The 16,998-nt window shown below is 33.4% G+C and overlaps 1 protein-coding gene across 1 annotated transcript in view; it reads left to right on the top strand.

The window, feature by feature from the left end:
* Nucleotides 1–16,998, top strand: part of WDR70 (WD repeat domain 70) — a 328,253-nt gene that overhangs the window by 81,274 nt on the left and 229,981 nt on the right. The window contains exon 9 of the mRNA XM_027863563.1: nucleotides 13,983–14,059. Within this exon, the coding sequence (XP_027719364.1) occupies nucleotides 13,983–14,059 (77 nt within the window). The remainder of the gene's footprint in view (nucleotides 1–13,982; nucleotides 14,060–16,998) is intronic.

Genomic DNA, 16,998 nt, shown 5'->3' with positions numbered 1-16,998 from the left:
AAGCTGGCTGCTGTGTCCTATTGATTATTATGTTATGAATGTGTTTTCCAAATGGCATATTGCAAAATATGAGTCAAAAGATAAGAGTTGAATAGAGGACTCTAAATGGATAATGGATATAGAATTTTTAGTCCCACATTAATGTTTTCATTTTTTAGCCCACAAAAATCTGCCTCAAAGCTGTTCTCCAGATGAGGTTTGGGGGAAAGAGATACTCAGTATCTCTGACTTATCTTGCCCTTGAATATGCTCATATTTTGCCACAAATTTCTTAGGGTCAGTAAATTAGCAGGCATTTATTAAGCAACTCTCATGAATCAATGAGAACTCAGAGGGTAAAAAAGGAGCAGAAGGAAGACAGCTTAAAAATGACTACTTGAAAAATAGCAGTATTGTAATTTAGCTGAAAAATGAACTAATACTAGGTTTTGTATGAATCGTATGTAAGTCATATGGACACAGGAGTCAAATATAAGAAATTTTCAAATGTACTATTACATATAGTTTATTTAATATGGCCTTTGGGAAAATCCATTTTATTAAAAGAAGTAGATTGCTTGTTTCTTCTAACTTTGAACTGTACAGAAACTGATGTTTTATTTTTTCTTTTGCATAGAGTTGTTGGAGGAAGCAAGGCTGGGAAAGTTTTAAAAGAATATACCTAGCTCCTTGTATTTTGACTCTGTTGTGAGTTAGAAGGTTATTTGTCAGCTTGTTGAGGGTATTTTGCACAATTTTAAAAGTTTCATTTGCAAGATTGTAAGATTTATTATTGTTTTTAAATAACTAATGCAAAATTTTGCTAGCCTGACAGTTCACTATTCTGGTGTTTGATAGTTTTTTACTGAGCATAGTTGTGAGGTTATTTGGTATCTTGGATAAATTTTGAATATATGACATTCCAGGGAGGATGGCAGGAATTTACCACAACCATTCTTGTACTATAGTGTTTCCCTGGAGGAAATGTCATGAGCTTTATTTACATTGAGTAGAGAAATCCACGTTTACTGTCTTGGAATGAACATTGAACTTATCTTAATTGTTATATTCTCTTTCACATGAGTGGTATGTAGATGTCTGTGTGGCATGGTAGATAGAGGGATGAGGCTTAGAGTTAAGAAAACTTGGACTCAAGTTCTGCCTTTGACATTGCTGGCTGTATGACCAGGAGTCCTTTAAATTCCTAAATAACTCTTTCAAACCATACTTATAAATGAAATGCTGATGATAATTAGAAGAGGGAATTTCCACACCATTCCAATTTTTAAAAAAAGTTATGCTGAACATCAAATATCATGAACTTCCTATAGTCATCCCATAGAGGATTTTACAGATGAGAGAATTGAAGTTTATAGGGGGTAATTTCACGAAGCTCGCACAGTTTGGTTGATGTAGAACCAGAGCTGCTAATGTCTAATCCAGTGGCTTTTGGATCACAGTCCTGGTGAGTTTAAAAGAGATGAATTGTGATGGAGGACAAAGAAATCTTGAAGGAAATGTTAGGGTAATTATCAGATTACAAAGTAATTGTGATTATATTGTAATTTTCTGTAGAATGTTATTTCTGCACTGATAGGAACCTTTAACAGAAACAGTGGTTCCCGTTTTGCTGTTGTTTTGCCCAGAGGGAATTATAGTTAATAGGTCAGTTTTATGGCTGAGAAATGTTACTGATATTAGGGTTGCAGTTCTTGGCTTAAGTGGTTAGATTTGATAAATGAAGAATGATTTTTTTCAGAAGTAGGTGCCTGAATGAGGCAAATATTTAATTTTAATCTCTGTTCCGAGTCCAAGAATGATTAACAACTTCTGAGTTTACTATAAAATCTAGAAAACAGGACATTAAAAATATATGTGCCCTATTAAAATCTAAATAGTACATGCTTTGAGTATGAACAGTTTTCCTAATTAGCTTATAATTTTATATAGATCAAATAGTTTTTATTTCTAGTTTTACAGTTTACCTATTTGAGTCAAAATGTAATATGTATATATGTTATGTATGTATGTATATAAATGTATGCATATATGTACATATATTATTTATGTATATGTATGTATATTGTGTACCTTTGTATAGGGGTGTCTGTGTGTATACATATATACACATCTAGATAGGGATATGTATAAGTATATGTGGGTTTGTATATATGTATAACTATATGTAGAATGTATATATGTGTATATACATACATGTGTGCACATACATACATACTACATACATACATACACACATACACACATACAATACAGTTGGTCTTATGCCAAAGGTGCAGAGTTGTTCTAAATGAGAGATCGTCCTTTTTGGTTCCCCTTTACTAGAATCACAGGGTCATAGAGAGAGATCCTCTGGTCCAGTCTTTGTTTTATAGATGAGGAAACAGGCCTAGAGAGAGACTGAGTTCAAGGTCACCAGAGGAATAAGTGGCCAAGCCCACATTTTTAGCCCCTGGGCTCCCCTTTTTCATTGCATCTCCAGATAATCTTGGAACTTTGATAGGAAAGTCCATTTTACTATTTGTAACACTCTCTTGGGGTTTGTGACAAGGCTAGTGCTTCAGATCTTCAAGTTTAGAAATGTAAGTCTTTAAAGAAAGCTTTAAAGCATGCACACTATTTTGTTGCCCTTGCCTTCAGTTGTACACTTGAAGTTTTGGGATATTGCCACTAGGTGGCAGAGACGCACTAGATATGTGGTCTCAAACAATGGTCCTTGTTTGAGTTTTATCAGTATATTTTGTTATTACATTACATTTATAGATCTTCCACTTCATGAGAAATCTTTTGTAGTAAAATAAGAGTTAAGAAAACTAGTACATATAGTGAAGTATCAAAGTGCATACAACACTCCACATCTGTAGCAGTCCCACCTCCCTAATTAAGAAATAATTAACAGAAATCTATTTTTTTCCCTATACCCCTACTGTAAAAAAAGAAAAAAAGCTAATATTTAAATGTAGTATTTTATTCTTTATTATGCATATTTATTTCATACTTTTTCTATGCTATTATCAAATTTGTAATTTTTGAAAAATGTAAATAATAGTGGTTAATATTAATTAGTTCAGTGATTTTAATGAATAGATGTTTTTAAGACCAACCATTTAGGAAGGTCAAGATCACATCTGTGTAGGCTGGAAATCTAACTGAATCACTGAATCTCAAGGAAAGCAAGCTACCTTAAAATTTACAAGAAAATTTCAAAAAAAGTTTTTTTTTTTAAGTAAAGTAGATGTACACAAATTTATACCAAAATGAACCCTTCCCCCCAAAATACTTTTTCAGCCTTGAATCTGGAGTCAGAAAGACCTGAGTTCAAATATAGCTCAGATACTAGCTTTGTGACCCTGGGCAAGTCATTTAACCTCTGTCTACCCCAGTTTTCTCATCTGAAGAATGGAGATAAGAAGAGCATCTGCTTCCTGGGATTGCAGTGAGGATAAAATGAGATCATATTTGTAAAATGAATTGTAAACCTTAAAGTGATTTATGAATACTAGTTATTATTATTATTACTCTTTTAGTGTCTACTTTAAGTTCTACTACTCTTTGCTTTGTTTCCTTTTAAATTTTAAGAATTATGATCAGCTTGTACATGCTTCTGGTTCTACTGATTTCACTTTGCCTTATGTCATATAGGTTTTCCTATATTTCATTGTATTCCTTATTATTTTTTGGGGCACTGTGGTATTTCATAGCATGATGTTAACGTACCATAATGTATTTAGCCATTCTCTACTTATTGGATGTATGTTTGTTTCCATCTTTTTTTTCCCCATTACAAATAAGGTAGCTAGAAATATTTTTATACAGATAGATCCTTTTCCCCCTTTCTATGATTCTATTTTGGATAAAATACTAATACTAGTACCCTATGTCAAAAGGTATGATTGCTTTTGTGACTCATTTTATATTGCCATATTGCTATTCAAAATGTTTATACTGGTCTCCAGCCCTGCCGACTGCTCTGTTAAATTCAGTAATTTATTTGTCATAGTCTTATAAAGGAGGTGTTAAAATCTCCCATTATTATTGATATTGTAACTGTTTCTTCTTTTAAGGTTATGAAATTTTCATTAATGCATATAAATTTAGAATGACTTAAATGCATTTTTATTAAAATTTTTATATTGTCATTTTGCATAGGACTTTTTCCACATAAGAATACTTTTTTTATCTTTGGTAATACTTTTTGATTGTAGTTAAACTTTTTCTGATGTCATTAGTCCTCTTTTTTTTTGTGATTTGGTGGTAGTATGGTAAATTTTGGACCACCACTCAATTTAAAAATTTATTTAAATCTTTCTGAATTAAATGTTTCCTGTGAACAGAATATTGTTGGATTTTGAACCTGTGACTCTTGACCATTTACATTTAGCTTTATATGACTATTACGTTTGTCATTGATTCCATCGTTCTAATTAGAAGGGAATGCTTGCTTTCTTATGAATGTTTTTGTTATTGCACTAATATCACTCCAAACAAAACTCTTGCCTATTAATAACTATGTGGACTTTTTTCCCTTAAACTTGGAGCTGTCTTTTATTACTGATTAGTCCTTGGCTTTTTGCTTTTCTTTCCCGTTCTTCTCCACCCCTTTATTTTTCTCTTAATCTCTGAAATAACATTCTTTTAACATCAGTGATTTAGTGAATACATTACTTTGAGGGTTCTCACATCTGGTTAGAAACTGGCTTATTTTGATTTCAGAAGTGTGAATTTTTATACTTATTTTATTATGAGAGTTTTGACTGTTTGAAAACTTTGAATGTATGCCTCTTTCAGCATTACAAAGTTTGAATGCTTTTCAAATGGTCATCTTTTGCAGTACAAAAACATAAAGAAATTTGCTAGATAGATAATTTTTGGGTCCCTACTCCCAATGAAATTATATAACGTAAGCTCTTTGAGGACAGGGACTGTATGTCTTTTTATTTTCTTTTTGCATCCTGGTTACCTAGCGCAATATTTATAAGTAGTGGGTGCTTAATAAGTGCTTGTTGAAATGAATTAAATGTATGACCCATACTTCTTAATTTCTGAGGTGTGGTGTTCCAAGTTCTTTGATTCTCTTTCATCTTCTTTTAAAAATTTACTATGATTATGATTATGTCCCTTGACTAAGGGATTATTTCTCTATTTCTTTTGACAGTTTAAAATATTTTTTCCCATTAAATTTTAAAGTTGAAATTTAACTATTCTGTGTCCTAGAGAACTAAAAAAAGAGTTTGGAGCAGAGAAGTGGCATAATCAGATGTTTGGATAAAGAAAGTTAAATCTTGAATTCTTCCTTTTCAAGGTCCTGTTGTATTTTGTTGCCTATTTTTTCTAATTCTGGGAAATTTTCTTTGACAGTTTCCTGGAAGATAGTTTTCAGTTTATTTTTTCCTCCTAAGTCTCCTGAGATGTCAGTAATCCTGAGATTACTATTTCATGATCTTTCTTCCAGATCTGACTCTTTGTATTTTCTAATTCTAAAGATAATTCTGTGATTTGTGGAGTCTGTTTTCCAATTGCTTTGCATCATGTGCAGTTATTGTTTGTTGCTTCTGTTGATTTTTTTAAGTTTCCTATTAAATTGTCAGAATTGGTAATTTTCTTAATTATTTCCATGAACCTCTTCCCCCTTAACATCTTTAGTATCAAATAAGCCTAGATGGAATGATTGGGGCTAGACTGTGTAGGGCACTTATTCAGTTTGGTGTTCATTCAGAAGGCATTAGGCAGCTAACAAGGAGTTTGGTGGAGAAAATTAATCTGTACAAAAAGAAAGCCAGAAAGGAGAGAGACTGGAAGTTGGAGTCTGGAAAGAGACAGTTGCTTTGGTCTAGGGGAGCGGTAATAAGGGATACAGATGCATAATTAGGTTTTTAGGCTTATGGAGAAAGCAGGGAGCTTAGGTTTTAATTATTTGATGATGTAACGAATTGGAATCAGGAATTGATTAGGTAACATTTTTTTAGAGGAGATAAAAGTCATAAAATACAATAACTTGAGAGCCCAGTTAGTTTCAAAGAGATATAAAACTTTTCTACAACTACATATTATCTTGCCAACCCAGGCTAGCCATCTTGCAAATTCATTCCATTTGTTGTAGTGTAAAATGGTTTTGTGTAGTGATCTATCACTTCTACTAAGAAAACAACTCGGAATACGTGTCCTGATGGTGTGAGAGTGTCTGTACTATCTATCCTTTTTTTTTATGTGACAAAACTCCCTTCCTCTAATTTTATGAAGTGAGCATTGAAAGATTTAGGGCAGTCAACTTCAAGAAGATAACTTTTAACTTGCATTGTTTGACCATTCTGAAGAATGAATTCAGTGTGGAGAATGGACAATTATTGTGGGCAGCTAGGTGTGGCAGTGGATAGAGTGCTGGGCCAGGAAGATTTATCTTGCGCAGTTCAAATTTGGCTTTAGACACTTACTAGCTATGTGATTCTGGACAAGTCACTTAATCCTGTTTGCCTCAGTTTCCTCATCCGTAAAATGAGCTGGAGAAGAAAATGGCGAACTACTCTAGTAACTTTGCCACGAAAATGGGGTCACAAAGAGTTGGACATGACTAAAAATGACTGAATAGCAACAAATATGTACAGTTGTCTTGAAGACTAAGCTGTCAATGGCATGTGATAGCACTGATGCAAGAATTGTCTTGAGTAGCTCCAAACAATTTAGAGAATCACCAGACAGATCAAATTCCTTAAAATTATGCACTATTGGCTTTGCTTAAATGTTTTCCTTTCCTTTTCTTTTCCTTCCTTTTTCTTTTTCTTTCTTTTTTTTTTTAAACAAGAAAGAGTTCAGTGGGTGGGTAAGTGGTAATGGCATTAGGATTTTGGAAGAAGAAATTCGAGGGAAATGAATGGTCTGAAAACAAAAATCAACAATAAAGCACTTTTAAAAATTACGCACTTCTGTAAGGTTATTCTCTTTGAAATTGAGTACCTTATTTTGAACATACTACTACTATTTTGAAGATAGGACAATGAGTTACATAAAGAAAACAGGTATGAAATATGTATCTCGTTCATACTCATTGAGTAGACACTCAAATTCTGCAAAAATTCTATTTCTTAAAGTCGTACTTTGGCAGTCTTGTTTACAGAAAATTTGCAAGATAGATTTTTTGTCCACTCCTGATAATTTAAGATACCTTCAATAGGTTAAAAAATGATAATTAAGAAAATAGCTTTAATTTTTCACCGACCGTTTCTTCTTATGTGTAGTTATGAAAGAAGTATGGTACTCCAAAGCACAGTAGCAGAATGCCTTTGTTGATATTGATTCACTTTGGCATCATCTCCAAACCAGAGGGCCCAAGCAGATCTATTGATTATTGTTATTATTTTTTGATTCTATTCAGAATCTGACTGGCCCATTCAGCACTTACTGTTTGCCTAGATGTGGGTTTTGCTTTTCAATGTTTTTGTTTGATTTTTATTAGGAACTGGCAATGATTTTATAACAAATTTTGTTCTCATTTGTTATTCTGATTAAGAGAGAACTATATTTGTGTAGTTGGCTTTTGAAATTAGAAAAGCACATTAATGAGGCCACAGTTATGGGTTCATTTCTTAGTTGAGCCAGAGAGCCTCACCCTGTTCAGTGCCCCCAGATGGCAGCCTTTCAAGTCAGTTATGTTGGCCAAAAGTGACTACAATTGGATTGGCATAAACCTATGATAACTTTTGGAAAAATTACTTTAAAAGCTCCTGTCTTAGGAGAGAGAAATGCCAGAATTGTATGGAAATAAAGTGTTACTCCTTCTGTCAGGTGAATTTCAGATTAAGACCTTGTTACTAAAAGGATACTTAGTAAAGGGAGAGAATCTTCCATGAGGACATTTAGTAAGATTAAATGAAAAGATAGACAAGCCAGTTAATTTGATCAGTGAGTGGATTTAGTTACTAATTGTTCACCTTAAATTTTTTTTCACTAATGTGAGCCATGCCTCTGTTTAGATCTCTTTGAGAATCTTTGGCTGAACTTGCTTTTCTTCATGACTCATTTTTAGTCACTGTTTTAACAGAGAGCCACTTAACATTCCCATGGCCTGGCATCATTCTTGCTCCTACCTTTACAAACTAGTGCCATCATTCATAGTGGGAAGATTTCAGATTATTGTTGTATAATAACCAGCTTAGCGTTCTTAACTCTGAGTACTGTAAAGTTAGTTACTGTCAGTGTCTACAAGTATTTCCTTTTTAAACATTTTGTTGTACTTTTTGTTAAATTTTGTTTTATCCTGAACTTAAACACCTAATAAGATAGGTATTTCCACATACAAAGTAGAATAGGAAAAGATGATGAAGCTGTGAATCTGCATTATCTATAGCTTGCTTTTCTTTTTAAGTATGTAATAAACTCACCTTGTTATTTTCAAAGCTGTCCTGCTTTGTGTTTCCTACTGACTTTTCTTTGGTTCCTTTCCGTGCATTTAAAAAAAAATGCCTCAGTGACCTTCTCTTCTTATTTTTCTTCTTTGTTTTTCGTTTTGGTAACCTTATTGCTATTGAAAAAAAAAATTAGGGCAGCTATGTGGCACGGTGGAGCACTGGACCTGGAATCAGGAGGACTTGAGTTCAAATCCAGCCTCAGACACTTGACACTTAACTAGCTGTGTGACACTGGGCAAGTCATTTAACCCTGATTGCCTCATGCCAAGAGAAAAAAAAGAGAGAAACAAAAGAAAAACCTTTGTAATAAATAATCCACACGTTGGCCATGTTTGAAAGTGTGTTAGTGTCCCTGTTTCCCTGCAGCTTATTCAATGATTGTCATTTTTCTTTTTTTCTCATTTTTGCCAGTCTGATTAAGAGAGAACTATATTTGTGTATTTGGTGAACTTTTAAAATTAAAATAGCATGTTAATGAGACCACAGTTATAGATTTATTTCTTAGATGAACCAGGTAGCCTCACCCTATTCAGTAAGGTAGAAATTTAGAATCATTTTAATTTGTATTTCTCTATTTGTTAGTGTTTGGAGGACTTTTTCACATTTGTTGATAACTTAGATTTCTTCTTCTCTGAACTACCTATTCTTGTTATTTGTCAATTTATCTATTGGGGAATGGCAGTCATCATTTTATATTTGAATCAGTTTTTTATGTAGCTTAGTTATTAGACCTTTATTGGAGAAACTTGCTTCAAAGGTTTTTTGTCAGTTAATTCTTTTCCTTCTAATTTGTGAACTATTTTTAATTTTCTTTTTGCATAAGTTTTTCAGTTTTATGTATTTAAAATCAATCATTTTAATGTCTGTGATCTTCTTTATCTCATGTTTGATTATCCACTCTTCTCATATCCATAGTTTATTCTAGATATTTCCTTCCTTGCTTTCTTGTTTATGATGTGAACTTTTATTTCTAAGTTATTTATACATTTGGAATTTTTCTTGCTATGTTTAAGTTTTCTAGCAAGCTTTTTCAAATCAAATCTACAAATATTCAAGTTCGTATCTTGAGTAAAGTTAAATATTTGCTAAATGTTATAGAGTATTCCATTTTCTTAAATGTGATAATTGAAATGAAAAGTATCTTCCTCTTTATCTATAGGGCTGGTACATGGAATCTCTGATTTCTCATTAATTTAGCAAATAATTTTAAGAGTTTCAAGTAAGTTTGTAAGCTATTTTTCTGGAGAAACAGGACACACTTACAGAATTAGACCAAACTTAATTTCCCAGGACCAAACTTCATCCTGTCCACATTAATCTTAGAAGTTAGTAAAAGACTCCAGTTTTAAGTTCCTGATTTTAACCTGACCTTCCATTTTCTTCTCAGTCCAATCAGCTGTCAGTATTGAATAGAAAGCAAAAAAATTTATTTTTTCTTAAAACTTTAGAAAAAAAAATTTGTTGTCCCATGGTGTCAGTGTTTTTTTTTTTTTTTTTTTTTTAAAGAAAGCGTAATGAGTGTGTTGCATATATTTTTACTGTGGGTGTATATTTGCTCTCATGTTATTTTTTCATTATTTATTTAATTTGCTTGGTTGTTGAATTGAGCATGCTGCAAATTTTAGTAGTATAGCTGACTGCTATGATAAAAATCTTTTTGAGACAATATGGCAAAGTGAATAGAGAGCTGTCTTTAGTTCAGAAGACCAGTTTTCAAGTCTAGTTTTTGACATACTTCTGGGATCCTGAATCAATCATTTAACCTCTCAGTGACTCAGACCACTTTCTTAAGAATCTAAGTTGCAAAGCAGTTTCTGATTTTCATTGGTGGAGGGAATTTGTTTAGTGGGAATTCCCTTCACTAATGAAAACAAGTCTATCTGCACCCCGCCCAGCAAAAGAAAAATTTGTATGTGAGAGTGAATTGATAATTATTTGTAATTTAAATATATCTTCAAAGTATTTCGTTACAGAGTAATGGACAAAAATATTGCTAACTTCACGTTATAGAACTGCTATATATTCATAGTGTGTTTTTATAGGCTTTAAGAAAAAACCAGTTAACAACCTTTTTTTTTTTTTAAACCAGACCTATGATTTCAGTACCATGGGGTGTTCCTAGTGAGGAAAACCCTTTACTAGTGTAGATAGGCATCACTTTAGCAGCTATGTCTTATTGCCTGGACCCCTGAGACAAAAGGTAACTTGCCCTGGGTTCTATAGCCAGTATTGTTGAAAGCAGGACTTGAACCCAGGTCTTCTTGCCTTTGAAGGGACCTCTCTAGACATTCCACCACAATGTCCCTCATAATTAAATTAATTGATATTAGCTATTAAGTATTCTAACTGTGGTTTGTGAATCTGTGGTGTCAGCAGCATGGTACAGTGATAACTGTTCTGAACTAGGAAACTGAAGACTTGTGTTTTAGTCCTGGCTCTATCTCTAATTCACTATGTAACTTTGGGAAAGTCACTTAATTATTTTATGACTAAGTTTCCTCATCTACAAAATGGAAGAGTTGGATCAAGTGAGATAATATTTATATATGCTTAGAACAGTGCCTGTAATAGGCAATAAATGCTTCTTCCCTTTCCCTTTCCCCCCATATGTCTTCAAATGTTCTTTATAGTATAAGATTGCATTTTTTCCCTAATAATTATATGATTTCTTCAATACATTTTGCTGCTGTTGCTCTGTAGCAGTGAAATCTGGAATACAATTGCATCTGAAGAGGTGCCCCCAAAATAACAGTGCCCCCAAATAGAGGGTACTGTAAAGAAACTTGGTAGGTATGAGCAGATGGCAATATGTAGCCATCAAGTAATTTTTGTATCTTACTGCTGAAAGGGTTTGGAGATCTAAATCTTCGCGTAAGGAGTGTTTTGGTTGCATTCCTCTTTTTCCGTCTTTAATTTTTTTAGATATCATTCCAATATAATTGACTCACATCCATGCCCTCTGTCTATGTAAACTCCTTTTAACTGCTTCAGTAATGATAAAGTTCTTAGGAGTTACATATATCATCTACCCATATGTTCCCAGTGTAAACAATTTAACTTTATTGAGTTATGATTACTTATGATTACTATTTCATGTTTACCTTTTTATGCTTCTTTTGAATCTTCTGTTTGAATGTCAGGTATTCTGTTCAGCTCTGGTCTTTTCATCTAGAATGCTGGAAAATTCTCTGTTTTGTTAAATATCCATTTCCTCTTCCCCGAAGGATTACACTCAGTTTTGCTGGGTAGGTGATTCTTGGCTATAACTTAGCTCTTCTGCCTTCTGGAATATCATATTCCAAGCCCCTCCTCTCTTTAATGTGGAAACTGCTGAATTTTGTGTGATTCTGACTGTAGCTCTGCAATATTGTTTCTTTCTAGCTGCTTGAAGTATCTTCTCTTTTACCTGGGAATTCTGGAATTTGGCTATAATATTCCATCTATGTGTCTGTGCATATGTACCATCTTTTGTCTCAGTCAGATGAGAGTGAATTTCATGTGATTCCCTCTCTCTCCCCACCTCATTTTCCATTTTTGTATATTTTGAGTTCTAAATTCACTCTCTCCCAGCCCCTTCCCCACCCACTGAGAAGACAAACAATATGATATCAATTATACATGTAAAGTCATGCAAAATATATTTCCATATTAGACATATAGCAAAAAAGAAAAGCAAGAAAAATAAAGAAAGTGAGAAAATTGTGCTTCAACTTGCACTCAGTTCAATAGAACTCCCTGGAGGTGGATAGCATTTTTTGTCATGAGCCCTTCAGAGATATGTTGGATCATTGTAATGATCAGAGTAGCTAAGAGTTTCACAGAAGATCATTATTACAATATTGCTGTTACTGTATACAGTGTTCTGGTTCTCATCACTTCACTTTGCATCGTTTCACATAAGACTATACATGTTTTTCTAAGTTATGAGGTAAAATCAGAGTGTCATATCTTTTAATTAATTTTTTGAGTGCTAGAATCTCTAATTAAAATAAAACTAGGTCTGTATGCACTTTATAGCACCCAAATTACCTCCTGTTCCCCCTCTCCCCTTTAAAGGGAGCCATCCCATATAACAAAGAATTTCTTTTATTGGAAAGAGAGGAAAAAATTGATGAAAACCCATCAGTTCATTGAAAAATCTGACAATATTTGCAATGTTCTACACCTGTAGAAAATTCCTCTTTCCCTTCCATCTCTCAACTCTACAGAGAGAATGGGAAAGGTTGTCTTTTCACATATTTTCTTTGTAGCCATGTTTATTCTTAGTAATTTTGCAACATTTATTTTCCATTCTTTTGTGACTGTTCTTTTTCTTTATATTGTGTATATATTTTTTTTGACTCTGCTCACTTCACTTTGTATTATTTCATATAAATATTTTCATGTTTATATTAATCATATTTATTATTTCTTATAGCACAGTAATATTCTATTACATTTATGTACCATAGTTTATTTAGCTGTTTCCCAGACTGATGAGCATCAAAGGGCTGCTATAAATATTTTGGTATCTATCTAGCCTTTCTTTTTATCAGTACCTAGCAGTGGAATCTCTGGGTCAGAAGGCATGGACATTTTAGCTTATGTTCATTCTTTTTTTTCCTTTTTTTAATGAGTTTTTATTGATATCTTTCTTTTTTAATTACCAGTTTCCCCCAGTACTCCTCTCCTGCTTTCCTCTTGGAGAGTCATCCCATATAACAAATAATATTTTTAAAGAAAAAAAATCAGCAAAATTGATAAATACATAGAAAAAGTCTGAAAATAATGTACAGTATACACTTTTGCACCTACTGCCTCTGCAAACAAGTAGGGTGTGTGTGTCTTCTCATATCTATTCTTTGAAGCCATACTACTTCTTTGTAATTTTGAGACATTCACTTTTGATTTTTTGGTGATGTTTCTTAATATTTTCATTATTGTGGTCATTATGTATATCGTTTTCTTAGCTCTGCTTACTTCATACACATCTTTTTATGTTTCATTATATTTGTTATATATGTCATTTCTTATAGCATAGTGATATTTCATTATATTCATATAATTAATTTGTTTAGCTGTTCCCCACTTGATGGGCATCCACCTTGTTTTCAATTCTTTATTCTCTCAAGGAGTGCTGTTTTTAATATTTTGGTATATATGGGGACTTTCTTCTTGTCGGTGACCTTGGGTTATGAACAGTAGTGAAATATGGGTGAAGGGGTATAGACATTTTAGTCACTATTTATATAATCCAAATTGTTATAAAAAATTATTATGTTAACTCACAGCTTCATTACAAGACACAAATATGCGTTTCATTTCACAACTTCTCCAACACTGACTTTCCTACCTTTTAATATCTTTGCCAATTGCCTGTCTGCATTTTTATCTTTTATTTTTTATTTTTTTTATTTTTTTGCTTGTTGGTGAGGCAACTGGGAGTAAGTGACTTGCCCAGGGTCACACAGCTAGTAAGTGTTAAGTGTCTGAGGCTGGATTTGAACTCAGGTCCTCCTAACTCCAAGGCCAGAGCTCTATTCACTGTGCCACCTAGCCGCCCCTGTCTGCATTTTTATCAAAGATTTATTTTTATTTGTTTAGGGTCACACGGCAATGCTTAATACTGGCTGCTGGCATCCCAAGATAAAGGAAGAGTTTTTGACTTGTTCAAATGATGGGTAAGTATTCTTAATATGATGCATGCATCACAATATTTGCAAGATTTTCTTTAAGTTATATTTTAAGTTGCTATTCACCTTTTAAAAAAACAAGCTAAACAAAATTTAGTTTTTATATACAATAATTTATTTTTGTTTGTGTTTCTATGTATTTCTATTTGCCAGTGAATGTTAACTTTATAATTAAAAATGTTGGGTTTTTAATGTTTCTTTATTATTTTAGTAAAGAGGCCTGGAAATAATTTTAGTAGCAACTGAGAAATCAGTCAATCAAACAAGCATTTCTTAAGCCCATGCTAAATACTATGCTAAGAGATGGGGATGCCCAGACAAAAGTGAAATAATCACTTCCTTTCATGGAGCTTACATTTTCCATGGTTTTCTTCTTTTGCTTTTTAGATTTTAACAACTAGAAATATGTGATCATATAAACAGAAAAAATACCGTGAAAAAAGATATAGTGGAAATTCCATTAGGATTTGTAAAGGGATCTGAATGAGTAAAAAGATGAGTATTGTCATATGAGAACCTTGGGTCTTCAGAGTCCATGTCTGAAGATTTCAGGTGTGCCATGCCATACCAAGCTGGTGAGACTTTGAGTCTAGGCCTGGTAAGGGCAAGATGGACAACTAGTCTGGAGGTTGTTGGCATACGAGGGAGGGATCCCTTTTTGGGTATGGTGATGATACAACTGGAGGAAGTGGCATTGATGCCAGCTTTGGAAGTTGAGAGGATTTTTAGATATAAAGAATACAACTAACAGAGGACAGATGGTACCAGCTATGTTCAGGATATGAAAAACAATCTAGTGTGACTAGAAGCAAGGGTTGTTAAACTTTTTTATGTTATAGCATGTTTTGTCACCTTGATGAAGTCTATGAACCCTTCCTCATAATAATGTTTTAAATACATAAGATAAAAGATGAACTATCATATTGAAATACAGTTGTCAAGATATTAAAGAAACAAGTTCACAAATCCTGGATTAAGAACTCCTAGGTTAGATAGAGCTAAGGTGTGCATGGAGTAGTGTGAGATAATACCGGAACAATAAATTGAAGCCAAATTGTGAAGGTCCTTTGAATTGTAAGCTAAGGTACTTGGACTGACTGAGTAAACTAGTGAATGAACGAAGGAAGGAAGGAATGAAAAAGCATTTTTCAAGTGCTCGCAGTGTGCCAGGAACTGTACTAATTACTGGGTTTACCAAAACAAAAGCAAACAGTCTCTGCTCTCAAAGAGTTTATGTTGCAAGAGCAGGGAGCAACACATAGGAGAGTGGTAGCCAGGGGAGGGCTATTTGGTTTGGAAAGTTTCAGGAATGAAGCAGAGCTGTAGGGGAGTAGATCAACACATCCTTTCTAGTTGCTGTGGCAGGTAAAGTTGATTTGGTTAGGATTTCAGAACCAGAAAGTAGGGATAAAAATAGTGTGGCTTTTCATGTTGCGGCAAGTTAGTTTATGAGAAGATGTACAGGGTATAAATTGAAGCATAGCTGGAGCTAATCTAAATAAGGTGGACCGTTGTTGAGGCATTTACCAATCAGTATAGCAGGCTTCATAGCAGGAGTTTCTAAGCAAAAAGATTGGTTTCTAGTTTAGGGGAGAAGATGACTGAGGAGTAAAATGATTAGGGAGCTTTAGAAGATATTTTTATACTAATCACATCATCCGCTATTTGTAATAGGACAGTTAATTTGACAGCAATGTTTAGGCAGGAGGAAAAACTGGCTAGGTGACTATTGCAATGGTTCAGTTAAGGAATAATGAGTATTACCTGGGGTGTTGGCAGTGAGAATTGATATAAGAATAGCAGACTAGACTAGATTCACACATCCTGTAAAGTGTTGTGGAGTGATAGTTCTGAAGCTCAGGAGAATGGTTGAGATTGGAGATAAGAGATTTGAGAGTCATTCAGGTAGCAAAGATATTTAATATGGGGATTGGAGAGATTATGAAGGGAACAATGTAAGTTAAAAGAGAGCAAAGGGTCAACAACAGCATGGAGAAATGACTATATTAAGATATCTGTGGAGAAGACTAGAAGCCAGAATAGAGGCTGTTAGAGAACCATGATAATCAAAGTAGAGGGAGGAGATTATCTAGAAGCAAGACAATAAATGATCATTATTGTCAAATGTTGCAAAGACGTCAAGGAGTATCAGGAATGAGAAAGCTATTGGATGTGGTGATTATTTGGGTGACTGAAATATTCATGTTCTTCACTGTGTTTTTTCTGTTTGATTTTGTGACATTTCTAGTGCTGAAATTTCCAGTGCTTTCTTTCTAGAAGGACATGGGTGATTATTAAAAAAGATGGGAAACCATAGAAAGGTTATTCACTGCATTGGTGGAAAAAATACCCACATAAGACATTGGCATGCAATATATTAAATGCAAAATGCTTTAAAAGGAGTATAGTTCTTGAAATAAAGTAATAGATCTTTTTAATTCTTACATTTTCAGATAGTTTTTCTTTACAAAGGAATATATTAAACCACACCTTTAGGGCTAATATTATATGTAAATGAAGAAAGCAAAACCCAGAATGTATTTTCATAATTTTAAAATTAGAATGATTAACTTTACTCACATGATGATTTCTTTTTAATTGAAAACAGCTACATGAAAATGGGCCACAAATTAACCTAAAGCAAAGTTTTTAGGGGATAATATTAGGAGAAGAATGCTTTCAAAATGTAGTATTCCAGACACTTGCTCTTCTTTTCTTTCCTTAAAAGCCGGGAGGAAATACTCATTATAATACAAATTCTTGTACACAGTTTCGTGATTTGTATTTTGTGAAGCTGCTTGACAGCTTTGTATGTTTAGATGGCAGGTAGAAGCTGAGTCACCAGCGTAGAGACATGGTGAGTTGTATGTAGATGGCTATTTAATAATAATAATAATAATAATAATAATAATAATAATAATAATAAT

Source organism: Vombatus ursinus, unplaced genomic scaffold (assembly GCF_900497805.2).
Source record: "Vombatus ursinus unplaced genomic scaffold, bare-nosed wombat genome assembly UNPS02014772.1, whole genome shotgun sequence".
In the NCBI taxonomy this organism is placed as follows: Eukaryota; Metazoa; Chordata; class Mammalia; order Diprotodontia; family Vombatidae; genus Vombatus; species Vombatus ursinus.
This window is presented reverse-complemented; position numbering and strand designations above follow the sequence as displayed.